Source organism: Protopterus annectens, chromosome 2.part0, assembly GCF_019279795.1.
Source record: "Protopterus annectens isolate FY-2018-M chromosome 2.part0, PAN1.0, whole genome shotgun sequence".
Lineage (NCBI taxonomy): Eukaryota > Metazoa > Chordata > Ceratodontiformes > Protopteridae > Protopterus > Protopterus annectens.
Genome location: NC_056728.1, coordinates 644,070,672 through 644,095,043, shown reverse-complemented (window position 1 = coordinate 644,095,043; position 24,372 = coordinate 644,070,672). Strand labels below are relative to the sequence as shown.

Genomic DNA, 24,372 nt, shown 5'->3' with positions numbered 1-24,372 from the left:
GTGCGATAGTTACAGACCTTAGGGTTAGGGAGTGGGTATGGTGAGTGTGCGATAGTTACGGACCTTAGGGTTAGGGAGCGGGTTAAGGTAAGTGGATAGATAGTAGCGTATGTACAGTTTCGTGTAGGGTTAGAAGTAGGATTTTAAGTGTATATATGTGGATTACTTTTTTTGGTGTGCTTGTGCTGTTTGTGTATTTCTCAGAACAGCAAATTATTTCCCTGGGAAAAAATTTGCTGTTCTGAGCTTATATCACATTTCGACATTCCAAGTTCGAGCTTATGGTGTTCGATATTTTGGGATTTCGATTATGTGATATACACCCTAAGGATCGTATCCAGAGGGTACTCCATTCCATTTCTGACATCCCCGAACAGAAATTTCATCTCCCGATGTTTCACCCAGTCAGAGGGAGGATGCTGCGTAGGAAATAAGAAAGTTACTACAAAAAAAGGGTCATCCAAGAGGTCCCCTCCCCAATCGGGTCAGATCGAGCATTTACTCCAGATTCTTTTTAGTACCCAAAAAGACAGGGGACTTACAGCCAATATTGAATCTCATCTACCTGAACAAGTCAGTGAAACATACCAAGTTCAGGATACATACCAAGTTCAGGATGGTCAATATTCAATCCATCTTACATCTCCTGAATATGAGCGATTGGATGCGCTTGTAGACCTCAAGGATCGTACTACCATATCAAGATGGACAGATGCTCCAGATCTTTTCTACAAATCAGGCTGGGAACCAGTCACTACCAGTTTTGGGTGCTTCAGTTTGGTCTGACCACAGCCTCCAGGGTGTTCAAATGTTGCAGCTCATCTCCAACTGCAAGGGTATCAGATATTTCCATATCAGGATTACTGGCTCCTAACTGCTCCAGTCAGGCATCTTCTCCTTCAAGCCTGAGATTACTTCTTCACCCTAGCTTCCACTGTGCGCATAATTATAAAATGGTAAAAGTCACACTTGGATCGGGTTCAAACCATAGACTTTATAGGGGCATTTCTAGACACAACGGTGGCTCAGTTTTATCTTGCATTAGGCAGGGTACAAAATCTGGGATCCCATGTTAACCAGATCTTGACTGTTCTGAAACCCCCAACCTCTGATTCTACAGGCTTTGGGCTCCATGGCAGCAACCGTAACCCTTCACCAAATGGCACGTTTTCATATGCATATTCTGCAGTGGACCTTACTAGTACAGTGGTCTCTTCTCAGGAATCCTTGAATCTTCCCATCAAACTATCTCTTGTATGCATCTCCTTTGGTGGATCCAGTCCCTGGAGGTAACCCAAGGACAACTGTTTGTTCTCCACTCCCCATCTGCCATGTTGACCACGGATGCCAGACGGTCCAAGGCACATGGACGCCCCAAGAGACCAAGTTGCATATCAATTTTCTCGAGGTGAAAGCAGTACCTCTATCACTGTAAGAACTAGGCCACTTTCTTCCATGGGGAACTATTGCAATCCAAACAGACAAGATGTCAGTGATTTGATACCTCAACAAACTGGGAGGGACCATGTCTTACCCCCTTTGAGAAGCGATGAGGGTTTGGCAGTGGGCAGTTTCAAACGGCTTTCTAGTAGCAATGCACATTCTGGGGGAATCCAACATTCTAGTAGAAAGACTCAGCAGAGTGCTGCTGATACCTCAAAAGTGGTCCCTGAACCAATCCATGGCGGAGGCAATCTTCCAGAAATGGGTTTATTCTTGCAGTGACCTGTTTGCGTAGCCCCTCAACAACAAATGCAGCAAGTATTTTGCCTTCATCCCTCCTCGGGGACAGTCCCCCAGGGATACTCTGGTCCATGCTTGTCCCTCCGGTCTACTATATGCCTTTCCCCCTCCTCCCTTGATTCCCAGGTTCCTACAGAACACTTAGTGATTCTCATTGCTCACTTTTGGCCTCGACAAATCTGGTTCACCTTTCTTTGGTCTCATCTAGTTTGGTCCCCGATGAGGTTGGATCCACCTCCAGGTCTATTGTCTCACCAGTCGGGGCATCCAGTTCCCAACATTCAGGCCCTGAAATTGTCCGCATGGTTTCTCCATTTCTGATGATGGCTAGATCTCCCAGACTGTCTTCTCCAGTCTGAGACATTTTGATTTCATCACATAGAGCTTCCACTCACAAGATTTACAAAAGTAAATGGAAAATATTTTTCCCTTTGGCTGGAGCAGAATCAGATCCTTTTATATAGCACCAGTTTTAGTAGTCCTAGAGTTTCTAGCTTTTCTTTTCAAGAAAGATGCTAGTCACTCTACAGTCATGATGCAGCTTGCTGCTATTTCTAACTTCCATTTTGGTTTTAATTCAGCATCTTTGGCTTCTTCTAAGCTATGTACCACTTTTTGAAGGGGCACCTTTTTGCTGTGACCTCTAGTCAGTGATCCTCTGCCTACTTGGGATCTTACTATGATTTTGCAAGCTTTGGTCCAGCCTCCCTTTGAACCTTCGGTTGCTGTAGATCTCAAATTCTTTTCCTGGAAAACTCTTCCTAGTAGCGATTACCTTGACCAGGAGTGTGTCTGAGCAGCAGACTGTTTCTGCCAAGTTTACATACTTGGCTTTTCATAAAGACAGACCAACCAACAAATGGAAAATAGTGCCCAAATGACCAGATACAATATAACAGCACTATGAGGAAATAAAGCTGCAGTTGCTAGTTCGTAGATTTAATGATGCAACAAATAAAACATTAACGCTTGAAACACTCCAAAATACGTTTTCGTTTACGCTTCACTTCATCAGACAACAAAAAGCCCTCAGGCCCATGCCCTTATATATTATCCTCACTAATTAACAATCATACAATTAAACAGAATTAACTATTTCAAGCCAACACTAATATTTAACAACTAAACAGCATACTAAGCTTATACAAAGCTTTACATACAAATCTAACATCCTATTTAATACAGTATTAACTAAAAAACATACATCATCCTAACACATACTTAATTCTATAAAAAACTTGTGTATAACCTGTTGCATTTTAAAAAATGTAATTAATTTTATTCTGGTCTAAACAATATAACCATAAATATTTAAACTCATAATGCTTTGGTGACATCTACTGGTCAAAGTTTAACATTTAAAAACCTAGGCTTTTTTCTAAAAAATATATGTTTGTATAGGTGTGGCATTACCTATATAAAATTCTACACTTGTATTCTTAGAAGTGACTCCATTCATAAAATCACAATTTCTCATAAAAAACAACTTCTTAAAAATATGCAAAATTAAAAACAATAAATATTCAAGTATTTGCTTTGGAATATTAAATATATATTATACATACTATACAAAAATTCATTAAAAAATACCTAAATCTGTGAATATGGCTAAAAATTGGTGAATAGAATTGTAAATGAGATGTATATATATTAAAATCTATTGTAAATATTAAAAACTTTTGACACCATCTACAGCTTTGCTGCCCTCATTTTTAACACTGGGTTTATAGAAATAACATCATTTAAACCCGGAGGTTTATTAGCTTCCAAGTGTAATTGCCAAAGTAACTCTTTGTATTCAATTGATGTTTCCCATTGTCCTCCCCTTATATCTTTTTCAACAACTTCTAAAACAAAGAAATTGTAAACTGCTTGGGGACAATCCATTTTATGTCTATACAGAGCATTCTTAGAGTTATTTGTTCTCATTTCATAATAGTGTTCGTAAATCCTTCTTTTTAATTTTCTTTCGGATTTTCCAACATAAAATGCTTCACATATTTTACATAAAGCTAAATAAATAATACCGTTTGTGTCGCAGTTTGCAAAGTACTTGCTCTCTATTAAAATGTCCCTGCTTTTGATGTAAATGGTGTTGTTTGCACATATATACGTGTACTGTGAGCACATCCCACATTTAAAAGTGCCCACTTTCGTTCTCTTGGTCCTTTTCAGTCCTTTTTGACCTTCTAATATAGATTTTAAATTTCTACCTCTACGGTAGGTACATTTCAATGGTTCATTGAAAAGGAGACTCAGATCTGATAGTTCCCCAAATTTCAGCCATTCTTCTTCTAACATCTTTCTAATATATACTGCCTGTCCACAATAATCCATAATAAAGTTGTTTATCTTTCCTGGATCCTCCAACACTCTTTTAGATGTTTCCCCCATAATTCGGCTACCTAAGATTGGTTTGAATCTTCCCCTTCTCTCATCCCTTACTTCCTTCTCTATACTACTAATCAAGGTTGGTGGGTATCCTCTTTCAATAAACATTTGGTAAAGGGTATCACATTCTTCTTTAAAGTCTACTTCTCTTGATGTCATTCTACTTGCCCTAACGTACTGCCCCTTAACTATCCCTTTCTTCTGATGGTAGGGATGTGCACTACTAAAGGACAAGTAGGAGTTGGAATACGTTTTCTTTCTATATATCTTTGAAAAAAAACCCTTTTCACTTTTACCAACATTGATGTCCAAAAATTTCAATTCATTTTTGTCACTTTGAAATGTGAATTTAAGGAAGCCAGTAGATTCAGAAATATGTTTATAGAACACTTGGAATTCCTCCTCAGTGCCCACCCATAGGAAACACATATCATCCAAAAAGCGCCTATACAGCTTCCAACATGAACTATACTTTGAATTAATGATAAATTCATTTTCCCAAGCTGACAATATGATATTGGCATACGTAGGGGCGCACCTGGCCCCCATTGCTACCCCCTGGATTTGTTTGAAAAATTCACCTTCAAAATGGATGAAGCTGTTGGAAAGCACTACATCCATTAAGGTAAGTATTAACCGAAAATCATTGTTGTCGAACTTTCCATAATTCACCAAAGCCTCTTCAAACAACTTCATACCATCCTCATGGGGTATAGAAGAAAATAAGTCAACAATGTCGATAGTATAGAAAATTATATTTTCATCAAAAACTTCCTGTGTAAGCTGTTGTAGTAATTCCCATGAGTCTTTCACAATCCCATTACATGTATTAGAGACAACTTTTAATTTTGTATCCAGCCACTTAGCTATTGGTGCTGTGACTGAATTTTCTGAGGCTACAATGGGACGCAGGGGTGGACTCATTATATTTTTGTGCACCTTGGGGACACCAAATATCGAAGGTACCCTTGGCTTTTCTACATGCATATAAAGATATGTTTGATAATCGATTGAACCTTCTAATAACAAATCATGAAGTACAATGTCCACTTTCTTATTCCCTATATTTATCTCATTAAGGGATGCTCTAATATATCTTTCTTCATTTTCAAGTATTTGCATCATTTTTTCTTCATAAAATAGGTGGTCCATGACAACTGTTCCACCCCCTTTGTCTGGTTTCGAGATTCTAATGTTTTTGTCACTACTTAAATTGTTCAGCAACAAATTCTTCATAAAGACAGAGTTACCCTACGTACAAATCCTTCCTTTTTTATCCAAGGTGGCTAAACAGACAAACATTAACCAGTCAATTGATCTTCCAGTTTTCTTCCCTCAGTATCAGACAAAGGAGAATACACCTTACACATGCTTGATATGTATAGACAACTTTGTTTTTACATCCTAGAACTAAATCCTTCAGACAGTGTGATCAGTTTTTGTTTCCTTTTCGAATGCCTAAAAGGTAAGGCAGTGACCGAAGTTTCTCTAGCCACATGATTGAAAGATTGTATTATGGTTCTGTTCTACTAAAGGCGTTCCCTTACCAGGCCCAGTAAGGATGCATTCTACAAGGTCCATGGCCACGTCTCAAGTTTTTTGGTCCAGAGTTTCTATTGAGGACATTTGTGCTGCTGCTACTTGGTCTTAAGCCCCCATACCTTTGTCAGTTATTACAAATTAGAGTTGGCATCCAGGAGCAGAAGTGCTTTTGGTTCTGCTGTACTCTGAAATATCCTTCCTTAATGGCCACCCTGGATTATGGTAGCCGGCGACTCTGTCCCTCAGGTTAATGGAATGAATTGGACAACATCGGATAAAGAAGTTATGTTCTTACCATAACGTTCCATCTGTATTGTCCAACTTCATTCCATTAACCTTCTGCCCCCCCTCCTCCTCCTATCCAAAGTTTATTGGGGAAGCTTAGAAGTTTCTAGAAATTCTGTTTCTTGGTTGAGTTCCTGATGTTCTGTTGTTGAGATATATGTCATTCTCTTATTCAGCTACTTAACCTTCTTTTAATCATTTTGGTGACTTTATGAAGATCTTCATATTGGTCACTGCTGCAGTAGCCGAAGCTTAAATCTTGCATAGATTATAACAGCTGGCCAGTTTCCAGAGCTTTAATGTACCTTCCACACGACCAAACTGTTAGCTCAAGCTGAGCTCACTAAAAGAACAGGTTTGGACATCAAGCTCTTCAGTGCTTTCCTGCCACCAAGAAGAGTGCTTCCTTCAAGGAGAAAACCTTCCACTAAGTTTTTGTGCAAAATAACTATTTTTAAGCTAGGAAAAAGTATTTTCCTTGACTATCTCATGACTTTTATGTACTTTTAAATGAGAGTGCACTGTTTTACTTTTTTTGGTACAAAACTGTTATACAAAACTACTTTTTCCATGAGAAACCTGTATTTATTTTACTTTTGGGGGGCTTGGGAAAGTGTTTAAAGTGTGTGTGTGTGTGTGTGTGTGTGTGTGTGTGTGTGTGGTAGAAAAGTTGCTTTTTTGCTTCTTTCCTGTTTTACTAACTATTCATGCTAACCTTCCCCAGGAAACGAGCACCTTTTTCAGGCTGACCATGGAACAAACTCTCAGTCCCTTGGTTGGACTTTTTTCTAACCACAAAAAGGAAAATTAACTAAGCAGCCTTTGACATGACAGCAGGCTGGTATTTTGCCACAGGTAGATGATTTTGCTATGTCCAAAGCTGGTTCATCAGACCACTCATCTTTTTCTTTGTTTTCCTCTGTTGTTCATACAGACACCACAACAGAGTTAGCTATGCCCTATGTGGTTTTTGGGGTTCCCTGAATGAGCAAGGGAGGAGGGCCACTCTTGTCAAGTCATGGAAGAAGGGACAGGAAATGTGCCCCTGCTTAGCCATAATGTTGTGCCCATCCCTGGGGAAGTTGTAGCAAAACCAGTTCTGTTACCTGTTTTTCCTGCAAAAAAGAAGCATTTAGTTTCTTCTGTGTCAGTTTATTTGTACAGGAGTAATTTATTGGGTTTGTCTGCGATTCTAGTGCAGGCTATTGACCCTTCTTGTAAGGGTTTCTTGCGAAAACAAAAAGGGATTATTTTCCTGATTAGGTACAAGAACTGGAATCTGTAGGACAGTGTGAAAAGACAGATGCACTATTTTCCCTTAAGGATTCTAATTCTGAGGAGTGTGTAAGTATCTGATCTTCCCTGTGAAGGATTTTGCTTCTTTGACACTATTTCCAGGATGAGCCATTGCTTTCACAGGGGATTACACTGAGGTTTCTGAGTCTCTCAGAAAATACTGTGATTTACTCCAACTGGAATTTCTAGAACACTCAGTCAGCATTGGAGAATATTTGTCACAACCTGTGGTTTCCTTGACCGTCAGCCTGCTTCACCTAAAAAAGCAGATAAAATGTACAAAATTCCTCAGTCTGTCATCATTTTATACAGTAATCTTAATTTTAAACCTGACTCAGCAGCTATATCTTATCCATCTGCTGCCAAGAATTTTAGTAATCCTAATCCTTCTATTTCTAAGGATGGTAATGCTTTTGGTAAGTTTGAGAAAAAAAGTGTATGCTTCTGCACCTTTGATTTATAGAATTCTTAACCATCTGGCTCATATGTTAAGTTTATACTGACTACCTGTGAAAGGATGAGTATTGCTTTGACTTCACTTTCCTTTTGTGAAGAAAAAGCTGCTTTGTATAGTTTAGTTTCTTCTGTTTATCAGGCCACTACTCATTGTTTTAAGTGTGTTTGAGCTTTATGGGTACTTCTTCCAGGGTTGCACTGGTACTTTTTGAGGAAGTTTGCCTGGCTGCATTCTGAGAACATCCCAGATGTCAGAAATGACATTTTCAATTCCACTTTGGATAGAAATTTATTTTTGGACACACTGCTGCAGAGGTTTTCAAAAAAGGTGATGAGAGGAATAAGCTGACTCAGGAAATATCTCAAGATTTTTTTCAGCCCCCTCCTCTAAATTCGCCAAGGGATTTTATGCTCCCTCCTACATTTTTGGCTTTTTTGTTTTTTATGCTACAGTGTGGGCAAGCTGTTTTCCTCTTTCCCAGCAGTTCCCTTTCAGGGCATAGCTTTCCTCTGTCAGTTGGCATGAATGCTGTGAAGTGCTTGGCACCCAAACCCATCTTTTAAGTCAGCTCAGCTTGAGCTGATTAATGGTTTGGATGCATTAAAGGTGCTTTGAAGCACTGCAAGCTTGTCTAGCTGTTATATCCTATGCAGGATATAGTCCGTAAAGCTTAGGCTACTGCAGCAGTAATCATTTGAGCAGTCTGCTTTTTCTTTAACACTTCAACATTTTCAACCCCTTTAAATAATTTCTATTACTTTTTCCCATATCTGTTTGTCATATCCCAACCATGGTTATAAGCTCTTTTTTCTTTTTTGTTCCTCCCACTACCTATCCCATAATCTTCTCTATTCCTTAAATTCCTGTCTGCTTAACAGGGAAGGATAAGTGTCTCATTTTTTTTTAATTCATTATCCTGCATTTTTATCCTATTTTTATATGTGCATGATGTGAAATAGTTATTGGATGTGTCAAAAATGTTAGTAAAAAGCACATGCTCCTGAGAGATGTACTTTGTCCAGTCTAGTCCATTTATTGCACCTTGGGGAATATTAATTACATTTTGTCTGGGTTCCTACTACTGCAAACATATTTTTTCCTACTACCAAACATTATATTTTTCAGAAATCTACCCTCTGTTATATTTTCCTTTCTATGTTCCTTTGAAACATCCTCACTGTTGCAAATCAGGTTTGAATCCCCGCCAGTAAATAAATGCCTACTGAATGCTGATTATTTCTCCAAATATTCTAATAGCAGTTGTTAGTGGAATATACGTAAATGCCAGTGTAATGCTTCTCCCCTTTCAATCCCTTGCTACCACAAATCTGCCATTATTACCTTCCCCCTCTTCAATCACACTCTCCTACAACATTGCTGTTTGCACCCTGCACTTAATGTAAAGAAGTATTCCTCTTTTTTCTGTACCTGTAAGGCCATTTACATTCCATGATAATATGGACAAAGTAGTTATGTTAGAGTATCCTCCAACCTGATACATGAGAGTTTTTTTTGTCAGTTGTAAAAATTTTGTTTACACACTGATGTTTGGCAGACTGATCTGTAATTTAGTTGCTTTGTTTGATCTTCATTTAAACCTGTGTTACAGTTTTCAAGAATCTTTTCTTCAGTGAAAGCACACAAAAAAAACTAGAAATTCTCCCACTCTTCATCACATTTTAACCTAGAACAAACACACAAAACTGTGATCATTTTCGAAAAAAAAAAATGCTTACCTCTCCAGATAGGTTCAGGTCCTCCAAATTGACGACTGAATCCACAGACAATACGTACTCTAAGTTACCAAGGCTGAAGTGTATGTTACTGATGGTGTTCTTAAACTAATTGCCGTCTTTTTTTTCTTATCTCTGTTCCCCTTGCAGGCATAAAAATAGTTTGCAATTAAAGGCTTTTAGTAAACCGCTTTTAGCCCTAAGAAAAAAGTGCAGTGGCTACCTTTAAATACGTAAACCAAATTGTGTTTTGTTATATTAAATCCCTTAAAGTACTAATGCTGCTGGGGAAACCACTACTTGTATAACATATTAATTTCCCACAGTTTCAAGCTTCATTTATTCTTTACTGAACTGCTTGTCAGTGTTCCTTTAAAAGTTAATTATTCTGTACTTTTTTGCACTTCACTATGCAGGAAGTGTTTAGACTTCTCATGATTAATTGCTTGCACCTGCAGACTTCACATCTCTAAGTAACAGCAATTAGTAATGACTATACAGCTAATGCCTTTGCAGATATGTGAAAAAATCTTTGTAAATTTTACTTGGAATATACTGCTCAGCCCTCTCATGATTAATTGCTTGCACCTGTAGACTTCTTGTCTCCCACTGAAAGCTTTTTCTAATTAAAAAAATAGCTGTCTTTGCAAATAAAATAACTGCCATTTCCATGCCTTTCATCATTTTATCTTATTTTTAAGGCTGTTTGGTTAGAAAGTATCTATTGTTTAAACCAAGGACATTATTTTAAATATCCTCGTCTATAAAAACAGACGTTATTATCGTAGTTCTACATGTCATAGGTTCATAGGTAGGTACTAGACTTATCGGCCCTGGGGCCTATATAAGCTTGGTCAAAAAGGTTCCCTGGCTTTCGCCACCCAAGAAAATTATTTTCCTGTGCCCCTGTCAAGCAATGCCACAGAAGTGATCCCCGAGGTGAATTTTCTATTTCCCATCTAGTCGTCAAGATTTTTCTTAAAGCGGGCCAATGAGGAGCTTTTCTTGACATGAATGGGTAGTTTGTTCCAAAGTATGGGAAGTCTCTGGGACAGAAATCTATCCCTCCAGCATGTACTGTTTATTAAGTGTAGAATGTCCAACAGTTCTGGGTTTGACATAGCTTTGTATGTTAGGCAGAGATCGCCTCTGAGTAGGTCATATGCGATGGAGTAGAGCCGGAGTTTTTTGAGACAGTCTGCGTATGGCATCTGTTTGAGGCCGGTAATCCTCTTAGTGAGGTATTTCTGTGGCCTTTCCAGTTGTTGTAGGTGTTTTGTGAGATGCATGCCAAACGGGGCATTGTACTCAATAATGGGTCTGATGAGGGATGAGTAGAGAGGAACAGTGACTAGAAGAGAACCCTTTTGTGATGAGCTGTACCACATAGAAGGATTTCCTGACTACTGTGGCGATGTGGCTATCAAAGGAGAGACTACTGTCCACCTGTGTCCTGAGGTCTCTTATCCCACTTCCAGTGTTTAGTGAGCTACCGCCTATGTGGTAGTTCATGGGTACCAAGTTTTTCCCAAAGGGGATGACAGTGCACTTCTTGGCATTGAGCTTGAGGCCATGACATTGACACCAAGCATCTGTCTTTGTGTGGCCCTTTTGTAGAATGTTTACATCATTAGGTGATTCCATTATGGCTCCCAGTTTGCAGTCATCTGCGAACTTTGTTAGCCAAAGACCCTCTGTAAAAATATATCCACAGGCTCCCAGATGAATAAACAAATGGTTTAATGCAACAAGAACAAAGTAAAAGCTTCAGTAAGCACTTTCGTCTTCCAACTCCTTTACAAAGAATCTTTAGACTGAAGTAAGCAGCAAAATTCATGTTTATCTTAAAAACCATCACCTGACATAACATCACATTACCTTACTAAAAACACATGTTCCTAGTGCTTTAACCCTTTCCTTTTCAGATAGCTGACAAATTATTTTCTATTGTTTAAGTCCTGGTGAAAAGCAGGCATTTACCCTTACTCGCCAGCAGTATTCTAACGACCCTAGTTCTTCTTCAATATTAATAATAATTGCTTCAATGGATACTGTATCAAGTACTATAAATTTAAAGTCTACCTTACATTTGTTTGTTTTATAGTGTTTACATAATGCATTCCTCTCATCACTGGACTAAATAGCATATTTATGATCATATATCCTTCTGTTTAATTCTCAAGTGGTCCTTCCAACATAGTAGGATTTGTATTGACTACCCAGACCCACTGTATTGGCCTGCACTTCAGAGAAGTTGATGCCGAACAGGAGGACCCAGGACCGAACCCTGTGCTTCTCCACTCATCACTGATCTGAAGTCGGACTTGGAGTCTGCTACGTTTACTGTGTGGGTTCGATCATTGAGCCAGTTGGCCACCCATCTTGTGACATAGGGATTTATGCCCAGTTTAGTGAGTTTATCTATAATTCCAGAGTGGAGGATGATATTGAAAGCTTTGGCGAGGTCAAGATAGGCTGTGTGCGCTACCTTGCCCTAGTCTACGGCTCTAGTGACTGCTTCAAAGAAGTCAGTTGGGTTTAGTAGACATGATCTACCTTTTACAAACCCAAACTGAGTGGGGTCCAGGGTTTTGAGGTTACCTATGTCTTTGTTTATAAGCTCTAAGATGATACGTTCCATGGCCTTGCAGACCAGGCTTGTCAGGCTAATGAGGCGGTAGTTTCCTGGGTCCGTGGTGGCAACCCCCCCCCCCTTTGTGGAGTGGGATAACCATCACTGTGCGCCATTCAGTATGCACATAGCCTGAGGTGAGGCTATGATTGAACATGGTACTTATGTGGGGTGCCAGTTCATTCTGTAATTCATGCAGTACACAGCCTGGGATGTTGTCTGGTCCCATGGATGCTATGTTCTTGGCTTTGGAGAGTGCAGTCTTTACTTGTTCACCTGTGATTACAGGGGTTTTGCATTCTTCCGGTATTAAGATGGGCCCTTTGGAGGGTGAGAGGGGGGTAAAGTTAGTACTGAATCTATCTGCCAGGATGTTGGCAATATCGGTTGGTTCTGTATATTTAGTGCCATTGTGCTATAGCTCAGAGCAGATATGAGTGTTGCCATTGAGATTCTTGACATAGCTGTAGAATGCTTTGTGGTTGTCTTTGGAATCAGTGGTGATTTTATTTTCATAACTGGCTTTGAAGGATTTTGAGGGATCTCAGCTTCTTGCTGAGGCTGACCAGGGAGTTCCTGCCATCTTGGGATTTTACTCTTTTTTTTTTTTTTTTTTTTTTGCAACAGCTCATGTGATCAGTGCACTTTTGCATCCTCCACCCCAGCAGCGAAAGACCACAACTTTTACTTTAAATTGCTTATTTATAGCCTTTTTTACTTTGTTACGGTATAAAACCTGGATACCTTGCAGGTAAGAAAATTTACTTGGTCGCTGTATATCTGTAACATGTATATGCAACTAAAATAAAAACACATGGTAATGAAATAAGAGACACTGGCGCTTTCCCACCTATCTGTTGAAAAAAGAGGAATTTAAGGAATGGGTAGAGGAGATTATTTAGGAGCTGTTTGAGAGGATAGAAATAAGTTCTGAAAATATAGCTAGGGAGTGGGGTAAAATTAATGTGGAGTTTAAAAATTAAGGTGGAAATAAAAGAAAGGGAGCTATGGTTAATATTTAGAGGGCCTGGCAAATGTTAAAGTATTGCAGAATAGGAGGAATTTCACAGAACAAGAAGAGGGTAAACTGTAGCATGCTAAGCAGAAAATAGGAATTACCTTGATAATATACACGAGTGTAGAAATATCGGGTGTTAAGCAACTGTTTTGATAACACTAGACAAAAATTTTTAACACAATGACTCAGGCAACAGAAAGTAGAAAGGGCTGTAGCCAAGCTTAGGGAGCCTATTACAGGGAATAAGACATACTGTAGCGGTATTAGAAATATTTCTACAGGAAAGTCCCTAGGAAAATATGGTATTCTGTGGAAGTTTGGAGGGAAAAAAATGATAAAGATCTGGAAGGTTTTGTTTAACAGTATTTTAAGAGGAAGAGCTGTATCAGCATCCTGGAAGAAACCCATGGTAGCTGTAATACCTAAAGAGTAAATATCCATCGGCTCCAGCTTCATACAGGCCCATTTCAATATTAAGCCATGATTATAAAGTGTTCATGTCTGTAATGGCTAAAAGAATGGCAAAAGTAATGCCAAAAGTGGTAGTATGGTTTTGTGGAGGGGAGGCAAACATTTGACAAATTAACAGAATATTGATGATTCAGAGGGAAGCAGAATGCAAGAAAAATCCATTGTTTTTGGTGGATCTTGATGCAGAGAATGTATTTGACAAAGTAAGCTGGGAATTTCAGCAGGGCAATGGAAGCATTTGTATTTCCTGAAAATATTATAAGGTTGATTAGGAAGATGGGGACCTCCAAGATGGCTGCACACTGAGTAACAAACAGCTTGTTTGTAGCTCTCTCAGTCTATAAACAGAAATTCAGCAGAGAAGACAGTAGACTTGTGTTTGACTAAATTTCAGTAAATGGCTAGTAAGTGCACTGTCTGGATGCCAAGAATAAAGATTTACAGAAGACCTGGAAAAAAATCGGCTACAAAAAGTGAGGAAGAAACACTGCCTGGGGAAAGTTCTACAGCTGTTCAGCAAAAAGTAATGCAGCTTTCAGACATGACTTCCAGTAACCTACAGGAAAGTATAAGACAGCTGCATACATCCCTGGTTAAACTAAACAAAACATGGATGGAGTATATTAATACAAACAAGAAAAGTCTGGAAAAAATAGAAGAAGCTTTAAACATATATTCAGATGAGATGATAAAGCTGCAAAAATCAGAGGTCAAAATAAAAAAAAAAGACTGGATGAATATGTGACTAGTCAGAAAGAGATGTTTCAAGAAGTAATAGAATTAGAGGACAAAGCACATAGGGAAAACCTGAGATTTTCAGCTGTACCAGAGAAGCTGGAATGAACAGAGTGCATTCATTTATGAAAGCACAAATAAGCAACTGGACTGGTATTCACAGCAGGAGCTGTTAGTTGAAAGGGCACATTGTGTGTATGCTCCAAACCTAGCTATAAGAAAGCAACCTAGACCTTTAATAGTAAAGATACAATCCTACCAGCAGAATGAGTTGATTCTGACAAAATTGTGGCAGAAGGACAAAACACCAAAAGTGGGAGACAGCAGAGTGAGTGAGAATTGTACACCAGGCAGAAGAAGAGTAAATTCATTCCACTATTCAGGGAATGTCGAGATGCAGGTGTGAGATTCAAACTGCTGCATCCAGCTGTCTTTAAGGTATCCTTCCCTCGAGGGACAAAAATCATTTTTTGATGAAGTGCATGCTAAGGAGGAAATACAAAAGTTTGTACAACAAAGTGAGCTGTGAAACAGAAGCAGATTCTATTTCTTGTTCTTCTCATAAGAAATACCGCAGAGAGACTGTACCTGTGAAACCTTTTCCAGTATGTCAGTGGAAAATGTTGGAGAGAGGGAAGGGAGCACAAGAGTTGACTAGAAGATTCGAGAGCACATTCAAAATGAAGCAGAGACAGGATTTGGGCAGTGGAGAAGAACGTTAATTAATAAAATCAGTAACTCAGTGTGGGGTTACAATGCAATAATTATGTTTGTGAAATATGACAGAACAAGAAAATCTGGAAATATTGGACTTTGTCAATTTTTTTTTATTTGTGGGGTACTCTAAAGTATATGCCCTACTTCATGTCATTAATGTTCAGAAAAATGCTTTGGGGGGGGAGAGAGGGGAGAAAGCTAACTGTAAGTAAAGAAAACATTTTCTTTTCTTAATGGTACTGTATTTGTGGTGTGTGTTTTTTGCACGCTATTTTTAAGTGTAATGGGGATTGTAAATGTGTTGTTTTTTCTCCCTTCTCTCTTTTTTCTTGCACAGTTTTGAGAAATATAGGCAATGCAATTTAAAAAAATAGCTATCTGGTTCTCATGTCTCCTTGGAGACAATCTGATAAAGAGAAACTGGAGACAGTCTGGTGGAAGGGGATGGGCTGAGGGAAAAATAGAGAAATTGGCTAGGACATAATATTCTCTTAAAGCAGTTGGGGGTTTCCCAGCTGGGAAAGTTTTTAAAGATGAGACAAAACCAATTAGACTTGAAGTAACGTTTTCTCAGTGTTTTTTTAATGCAATGGAGATACTAATATAAACAGGTGCTTTTGTGGGGGGGGGTTCCCCTTTTCTCTTTTTCTTTGCTCAGTTTTAAGAAATGTAGACACTGCAGTATAAAAAAGAGAAAAAGGAAAGGTCTGGTTAAGAGAATATGACAAACAAAAATATGTGTGCTTTTTCCCTTGCTTGCATAGGGAAATGACTGGGTTAAGACCCTAGGCGTTATCCAGTAACAAATTCATTACAAAGCATATAAATGAAAAATAATATTAAATATTATAAGGCTCTTTTCTGGTAAAGAAGGACCCTTAGCAGTTGTCTGGTTTGCATGTCACTAGAAGACAATTTGATAAAGACAAATGGCTTGAAGAAAGTGTTTACTGAAAGCATTCAAGTGTTTTCTCAGCTGGGAGAGCTATAAACATAGACAAAATCAAATAGTATGACTAACCTTTTTTGGTCAACTCTAGCCTGTATGTGAGGCTGTCAACTTAGAACTTATGTTCCTGTTAGGAAGCAAAAACTTCAATATTTGAAGCTCTACATAGTTTTGTGCGTTAAGTTAATAGGTTTTAGGGGTGGGGGGTTGTTTGTCCTGTTTGAGGGCTTTCAAAAAACAAAAAGTTATGTAAGATGTGGCATAGGCTCAAATGGATGTGACAAGAAACAACTGTATAAAAGACCAACCTGCCGAACAGTATATGCATGTAGCATAAAACTTGGAACTAGACATTTCACAAAAAAGAAGTTATACATAAAAGGTTGCAATAAAAACTATATAAGAAAGTGATGCTTTTTGTAGTGTCTTTCAATCTGGATGGTCTTACAGATAAATATAAAAAAGAAAAAGTAGTGAACTTTATTAAAAAATGTAGAGTGCAAATAGCTGTGCTACAGGAGACACACCTGGAAAGAATTGAACATGTGAATTTGATAGAGAGGTTTTTAGGATGGTTATTCAGCGTAATATCTGGGGCAAAGGAAAAGAGGAATACTTATGTTATTGCAAGAGGAGCTCCAATAGTGATAGAAGATGGGGGAAAGATACTAATGGAAGATGTATAGTACTAAGGGGCTACTGGCTAAGGAGGAAGATTACACTTGCATGCATTTACATTCCACCTAAAACTGCTATAACAGAGCTTAAAATTCTGGGAGAAATGCTCAGCTTTCAGCAAGGAATATTACCTATAGGTGGAGACTGGAATTTGGTTTGCAATAGCAAAGATGTGTCTGGCAGGCCTAGAATGGAAAATATTGCAAAGGCGGGTAGATTTTTGAAGAATTTTATGAAAGTGTTTGGCATGGAAGATGTGAATTCAGTACTGGGAGTTCGGAGTGAAATTATATATTATTCTCCAAGTTACAAAAACTGTGTTAGGCTAGATAGAATTCATATCTCACAGGAACATATGCATTTAATTGAAGGTCTTGAATTGCACCCAATAACTATTTCAGATCATGTGCCAATAATACCTAAAATAAAAATGAGACACTGGCACTTTCCCACTTATCAGCTAAAAAGAGAGGAATTTAAGGAATTGGTTTTTGAATTAATTCAGGAGCTACTAGAGAAGATAGAATTTTTTTGAAAATATAGCTATAGAGTGGGATAAAATGAAAGTGGAGTTAAAACTAGGGTAGAAATAAAGGAAAAGGAGATATGGCTAAGAAGTAACAAGAATTATTTAAAGGGACTGACAAATGTTAAAAGTATTGCAGAATAGGGGAAATCTGTCAGAAAAGAAAAGGAGCAACTGCAGAATGCTAAACAGAAAATAAGGGATTACCTTAGTAATATGCACGAGTTAAGAAAAATTGCTGTTAAGCAACTGTTTTTTGATGGATTCTAGAGTGCAAAAACTTTTAGCACGATGACACAGGCAACAAAAAGAGGAAACTGCCATTACCAGGCTTAAGGAGCCTGTAACAAGGAAAGATAACAAGAGATCCTGTAGATTAGGAATATTTTGAAAATTTTATGGAAGTTTGTACAAAGCAGAGAAATATGGAAATCAAGAAAAGGTACAAATAGAAATGTTTATTGAAGAATTAAATATGCCAAGGTTGGAGGTAGAAAAGGCTCAATTACTAACCGGATAGGAAGAGAGCAGATAAAATGGCTATGTATAACCAATCTAAAGGAAAGTCCCCAGGAAGAGATGGTATTCCTGTGGAAGTTTGGAAGCTAGGAAGGAAAAAAACTGATAAAGATCTGTAAGTTTTTGTTTAACAGTATTTTTAAGAGAAGTGTCAGCATCCTAGAAGAAGGTGGTGATAACAGTAATACCTAAAGAGGGTAAAGATCCATGTGATCCAGCTTCATACAGGCCCATTTTGATACTAAACAGTGATTATAAAGCATCTATAATGGCTAAAGGAATGGCAAAAGTGATAGATCTGGATCAGTGTGGTTTTGTAGAGAGGAAGCAAGACAGTATTAACAGAACATTGATGATCCAGAGGGAAACAGAATGTAAGAAAATGCCACCCTTATTGGTGGGTCTTGATGCATAAAAGACATTTGACAGAGTAGACTGGGACTTTATGAGCAGGGCAATGGGAAGCATTTGCTTTCCCTGCTACAATTATAAGGTGATTAGGAGTATATATGAGAGATCGCAGGTGAAAATTAAAGTGGGTGGGGCCCTCTCTGATAACTTCTGCTTGAGTAGAAGAACTGGGCAAGGCTGTTCACTTTCCCCTTTGCTGTTTGCATTACATTTAGAACCATTGGCAAAGAAAATAAGAGACTCAGAAATTCAAGGACATAATTGGTATGGTAGTCAGGAAAAGCTAGCTCTATTTGCAGATATTATTTTATACATGACTGAACCAGAAATGGAGATTACAGTGTTGGGGAACATTTTAAGACAATTTCAAATCTTTTCGGGATGCAAAATTAATGAAGCTAAACAAAGGCAGTAGCGGTAAATTGTTGGCAGCTAAGGATATGTGGGAAGAGACTAAACAGAAAATAAATCAAAAGATGAGAAGCAAAGTTTTTTTTTTATATGGTTATCAAGATACAAGCAGTTAAAATGTTTAGCCCCTTTAGTCTTATACACAGATCAGGCATATTTTTATCAACCAAAGGAGAAGTTGTGGATAGCAATTAAAGAGCTGAAGAATTTTATCTGGGAGGGGAAGACTGTAAGAGTCGAGAGGGATAAGCTGATTCGTCCATTAGAAAAGCGCGGATTGAGATTACCCAATTCGAAGGGGTGTTTCAGAGCTACACAGTTAAGGCTCATATACATAGCAAAAGCAGAAGACTATAATCCAAACTGGAAAGAGATGATGAAATGGGGAGAAGCTCAATAAACAATGAGAGACTGGGATTTTGGATAACAAGGAGAGACTGGGATTTTGGATAACAATAATGATACAGATTATTATATCCATAAAGTAACAAAGTATCCCAAAAACTAAGCCAACACAGGAATGGAGATGCGAGATTCTGCTGGTAGAGATGACTGGAATTAGGGGTATAGACAATAGGCAAGAGGAGGCTGGAATTTATTGGAGAAAACTGGCAAAGGAACCAAGCTATTGGAAGCAAATGACTATAGTGGGAAAGGTAATACAATGATAAGAAAATACAAAGCGAACTGGACGACCAGGAAAAAGTAAAATTTTATTGAGCGCTTTCGTCAATTTTTAACTATGACTTCAAAATAAAATCATGTTGCACACTGAGTCTTGTATAACCAGTGCAATAAATCAATTAAAAAGACTATAAAACGTACATCCACATTTAAAGGTACAGGCTCCCTTAATGCATTTTACTAGCAAGTCTTGTAAATTTTGACCATAGGTATTATGTCTCTTTGTAACTATATTTTCATAACCAAGAACAAATAAAATCAATAACATTCTTGTCATGGTTGTAAAAAAACATGGAATATTTAAATGCAAAAGTCTGCTTTTAATTTTAAAAAGCTGCTAAGTGAAATCATATCATTGAGCCCTGGGCTAGTAGTGGCATTGACCCTCAATTGCCATAATAGTTCTTTATACTCCAGTAAATGGTCAGTAGGCCCACCCCTTTCATCTATGATGATCTGTTCAAGAACTATAAACTTGAAATAGTGACCTGGGTGAAGGTTGATATGTTTGGCTAATGCATTTGTAATATTACATTTATCTATATCATAAATATGTTGGTAAATGCGGGTTCTAAAAGCATTTTTGTTTTTTCCGATATAGAAGCACATACAGGTCTGACAAATGCTGGCATAAATGACTTTTTTGCTGACACAGTTATATTTCTGAAATAATCTAACCCATCCATAACCTTTGAGTAAAACCCTGTCTCCCTCTAATATGTGCTTACACTGCGTGCACTACCCACATTTAGTCATTTTTCCCAGTCTACCGGTGGTACTACTACATGGATTTCTTTCAAGGATATTCTTGATGCTGGTGTCCTTTCTGTAAACCACTACTGGGGCTTCACCATCCTTCTGACCTATCCTTTCATCACTGTTGAGGATGAACCAGTTTTTGAAAACAATGTCCCGAATCAGTGGGAACTGTGGGGTGTATGCGAGGATGAGCCCATTGTGAAAACGATCAGTATGGTTGTTACTGTTCTCCAACGGTGCACACAATCTGGTAATATCAATTCCTAGTAAGGGATAGAAATGTGTCTCTAATCTCTTTTTAGTAACTTCTTCAACAAAGGTGAAACAAATTATTTCGGATATCCTCTTCTTAAAAGCATACTCAATAAAACATCCCTTTCCTTCTGGAAATCTTCCATCCTGCTAACCATGTGGGCTAGTCTCACCCCCTGGCCTTTGACTAAGGATCTTTTTTGATGCACAGGGTGCCCACTCTCAAAACAGAGAAGGGAGTTAGAGTATTAGGTTTGCGATAGATGGTGGAGAAAAATACGCTATTTATGTAGTATTTGCTAAGTCTGATATCTAAATAACTAATGGAGTCAGAATTTGTTTCCATGGAGAATTTCAGGAATGTAGTGCTTGAATTGAGGAACAGTAAGAATTCATGCAACTGGTCATGGTCTCCATTCCAGAAAATGAGGATGTCATCCAGGTAACGACCGTAAAACTTACAATGGGACATCCCTGAGGATGAAAAAACTTGACACAGTTCCCACTGAGTCGGAACAATGTTGGCAAAAACGGGTGCACACGCTGCCCCCATAGCTACCCCTGTGGTTTGTTTAAATAAATGACCTTCGAAAGTCAAAAAACTGTTCTCCAACACAAGTTCCATTAATGTCCTTAATGTAAGTATTTTGGTGTGTAAAAACTTGGTCTGTTGACATAGGAAGTCATAAAACATTTCAATGCCTTCTTTGTGGGAATGACACTAAATAAGACCTTGACATCAATTGTAGTGAAAATGATGTCATCACTGACGTATTCCTGTTTGATTTTTTTTCACACAATCCCATGAGACTCTGATGATATGAGAAAAAGACCCCAGACAGTTCTTTAACTGGATGTCTGTATATTTGGCTATAGTTAGTCTTGGACTCTTTTGCATCCACTATAGATCTTAAAGGTGGGTGCAAGATGTTCTTGTGAATCTTGGGTATCCCAAATATTGTTGGGATCATAGGGTTGTTTTGTGTACAATAGTTAAATTCTACTTCTGATATCTGGTCATTCAAAAGTAGATCCATAAGAACCATGTCCATATGTCTGTATGCGATGTTAAGTTCATTACAGGGAAATCTGCTGGTACCCTTCCCCAAATAAATGTTCTAACATATTTTCTATGTACCTGTCCTGGTCCATGACCACAAGACCCTCCTCCCTTGTCTGGTTTCATGACTCGAATGGCTTTATTATTAGATATATTATCGAGGAATATGGTTTCCTCTTTAGTTAAATTGTGTAATAAATTTGAATTCCGATTTTTAGAAAGTCTGTCATTCATGCAAATCTTTTGGTAGACTTGTATAGTGGGATGTAATGGAGGGTTACTTACACTTGGCTTTTTACAAGAAGTGATGGTAGTATTTCTGTTTGCTTCTCCACCCGTAGTGGCACTAAAATTCAATTTTCTAGTGAAAATCATAACGTCAAGCAAAGTTTTTTCTGTGTTAAAATGTTTGGAGGGTACAAAGTTAAGACCTCTCTCAAAGAGGTTTGCCCAATCCTTAGTAACTGTGACAATACTTAAGTTGTAAATTTTGAAGTCATTTTGGTCATTGACAATAATAACTGCCTCTTCATTGTCAGACAACATATTATAGTTTATTGCCAGTTCCCTCGTCTCCCCTACCCCTCCCCCATCCTTGATTGTACTGTTGTGGGTTGTGTATTTCCCCCTGATATGCTGTATTCTGAGGTCTCCTGTACTGTTGATTCTGTTCTTGAATTCTCTCTGACCTCCGTAAGGATTGTCCTAAAGGGATGGGACCTGGGGTGGTGTCACTTTGATATTCGTTTTCATCATTAATTTCCTCACCATTGACTTCATTAATGTTATTAAATTTGTTGTCACCAGTATTGTTATGTACTTTAACTAATGGATAAGCTAGACCTCCTTCGTAATCCTGGGCATCCCTTGTTAACTTTCTAGACTTTTTCTCCTTTATTTTATCAATGTTAACAAAAACAATGTTGTATTCATTCAGTTTAACACAAAAGTTATCATAATTTTTCACAGTGGCATCAAGTTTGCTTACAGTGTCTTGCAATGCTACAAACTTTTTATCATGGTCTGTAACAGTTCACAACCCTGGCGGTTAAACAGAGTTAAGACTTTATGCAGTTCACTATTGTGAATATCAGAATTAGCAAAGACTACATCAGTAGTGTATTTTTCTCTGCCATCTATTGCAAACCTACATACTCAAACTCCCTTCTCCATTTTTAGAGTGGGCACCCTGTGCATCAAAAAAGATCCTTAGTCAAAGGCCAGGGGGTGAGACTAGCCCGCATGGTTAGCAGGATGGAAGATTTCCAGAAGGAAAGGGATGTTTTATTGAGTATGCTTTTAAGAAGAGGATATCTGAAAGAATGTGTTACACCTTTGTTGGAAGAAGTTACTAAAAAGAGATTAGAGAGACATTTCTATCCCTTACTAGGAGTGGATATTACCAGATTGTGTGCACCGTTGGAGAACAGTAACAACCATACTGATCGTTTTCACAATGGGCTCATCCTCACATATACCCCACAGTTCCCACTGATTCGGGACATTGTTTTCAAAAACTGGTTCATCCTCAGCAGTGATGAAAGCATAGGTCAGAATGTTGGTGAAGCCCCCCGTAGTGGTTTACAGAAAGGACACTAGCATGAAGAATATCCTTGAAAGAAATCCATGTAGAAGTACTACCGGTAGACTGGGAAAAATGACTAAATGTGGGCAGTGCATGCAGTGTAAGCACATATTAGAGGGAGACAGGGTTTTACTCAAAGGTTATGGATGGGTTAGATTACTTCAGAAATATAATTGTGTCAGTAAAAAAGTCATTTATGCCAGCATTTGTCAGACCTGTATGTGCTTCTATATCGGAAAAAACAAAAATGCTTTTAGAACCCGCATTTACCAACATATTTATGATATAGATTAATGTAATATTACAAATGCATTAGTCAAACATATCAACCTTCACCCAGGTCACTATTTCAAGTTTATAGTTCTTGAACAGATCATCATAGACGAAAGGGGTGGCCCTATTGACCATTTACTGGATTATAAAGAACTGTTATAGCAATTGAGGGTCAATGCCACTACTAGCCCAGGGCTCAATTATATGGTTTCACTTAGCAGCTTTTTAAAATTAAAAGCAGACTTTTGCATTTAAATATTCCATGTTTTTTACAACCATGACAAGAATGTTATTGATTTTATTTGTTCTCGGTTATGAAAATATAGTTACAAAGAGACATAATACCTATGGTCAAAATTTACGACTTGCTAGTAAAATGCATTAAGGTAGCCTGTACCTTTAAAAGTGGATGTACTTTTTATAGTCTTTTTAATTGATTTATTGCACTGGTTATATAAGACTCAGTGTGTAACTTGATTTTATTCTGAAGAAGTCATAGTTAAAAATTGACGAAAGCGCTCAATAAAATTTTACTTTTTCCTGGTCGTCCATTTCGCTTTGTATTTTCTTAGTTTTGCTCCTTTTGGTTTACAATAATACAATGATAAGACGTCAATAACTTATTTGGATTCCAGGTTACAGATTGGCTTCCCTATCAAGGACTGATAACAGATTATAGGCAAAGAGAAAGAAATAGAGGGGGTCCTAAATGAAAAACCAGCACTGGTAGAATTTTTAGTAGAATCTAGAACAGAAGTTATGGTTAAGAAAGGAATAATTAGTAGAGCATATAAAATATTGCATCATAACTATAAGAATCAATCAGAGGAGGTTAGAATTGATTGGGAAGAGAGATTGGATGAGCAATTTACAAATGGAGGATATATGCATGTCTCCTAAGTATGCAACAAAACCTAGAAGATTTAGGATTTTTGCTTAGAAATGTTTACATAGATATTTTTATGCTCTTAAATAGACTCCAGAGAATCTCTCCTCTTTTAGAGAGCACATGCTGGAGGTGTGATTGGGATGAAAGAGGTAATTGAGAACATATTTTCTGGGAGTGCTGTGAGTTGGCGGACTTTAAGTATTCCCTGCAGTATAAACTGTTGGAGATGCTGAGTGGGTGGATTGGTGTGTTGAGGATGATTTTTCTGAGCTAGGATACTGAATCGGAATTGCCTAGACATGGTAAGCCCTTGCTGTGTCTAATAATGGTGGCTGCCAAAAAAGCAATTGCTAGAA

General features: G+C 38.0%; 1 protein-coding gene across 1 annotated transcript in view; it reads left to right on the top strand.

Annotated features, from left to right (window-relative positions):
* The window catches only part of ACO1 (aconitase 1), a 1,039,508-nt gene that overhangs the window by 720,034 nt on the left and 295,102 nt on the right, over nucleotides 1-24,372 (top strand). The window contains exon 14 of the mRNA XM_044061006.1: nucleotides 20,560-20,571. Coding sequence (XP_043916941.1) covers nucleotides 20,560-20,571 — 12 coding nt within the window. The remainder of the gene's footprint in view (nucleotides 1-20,559; nucleotides 20,572-24,372) is intronic.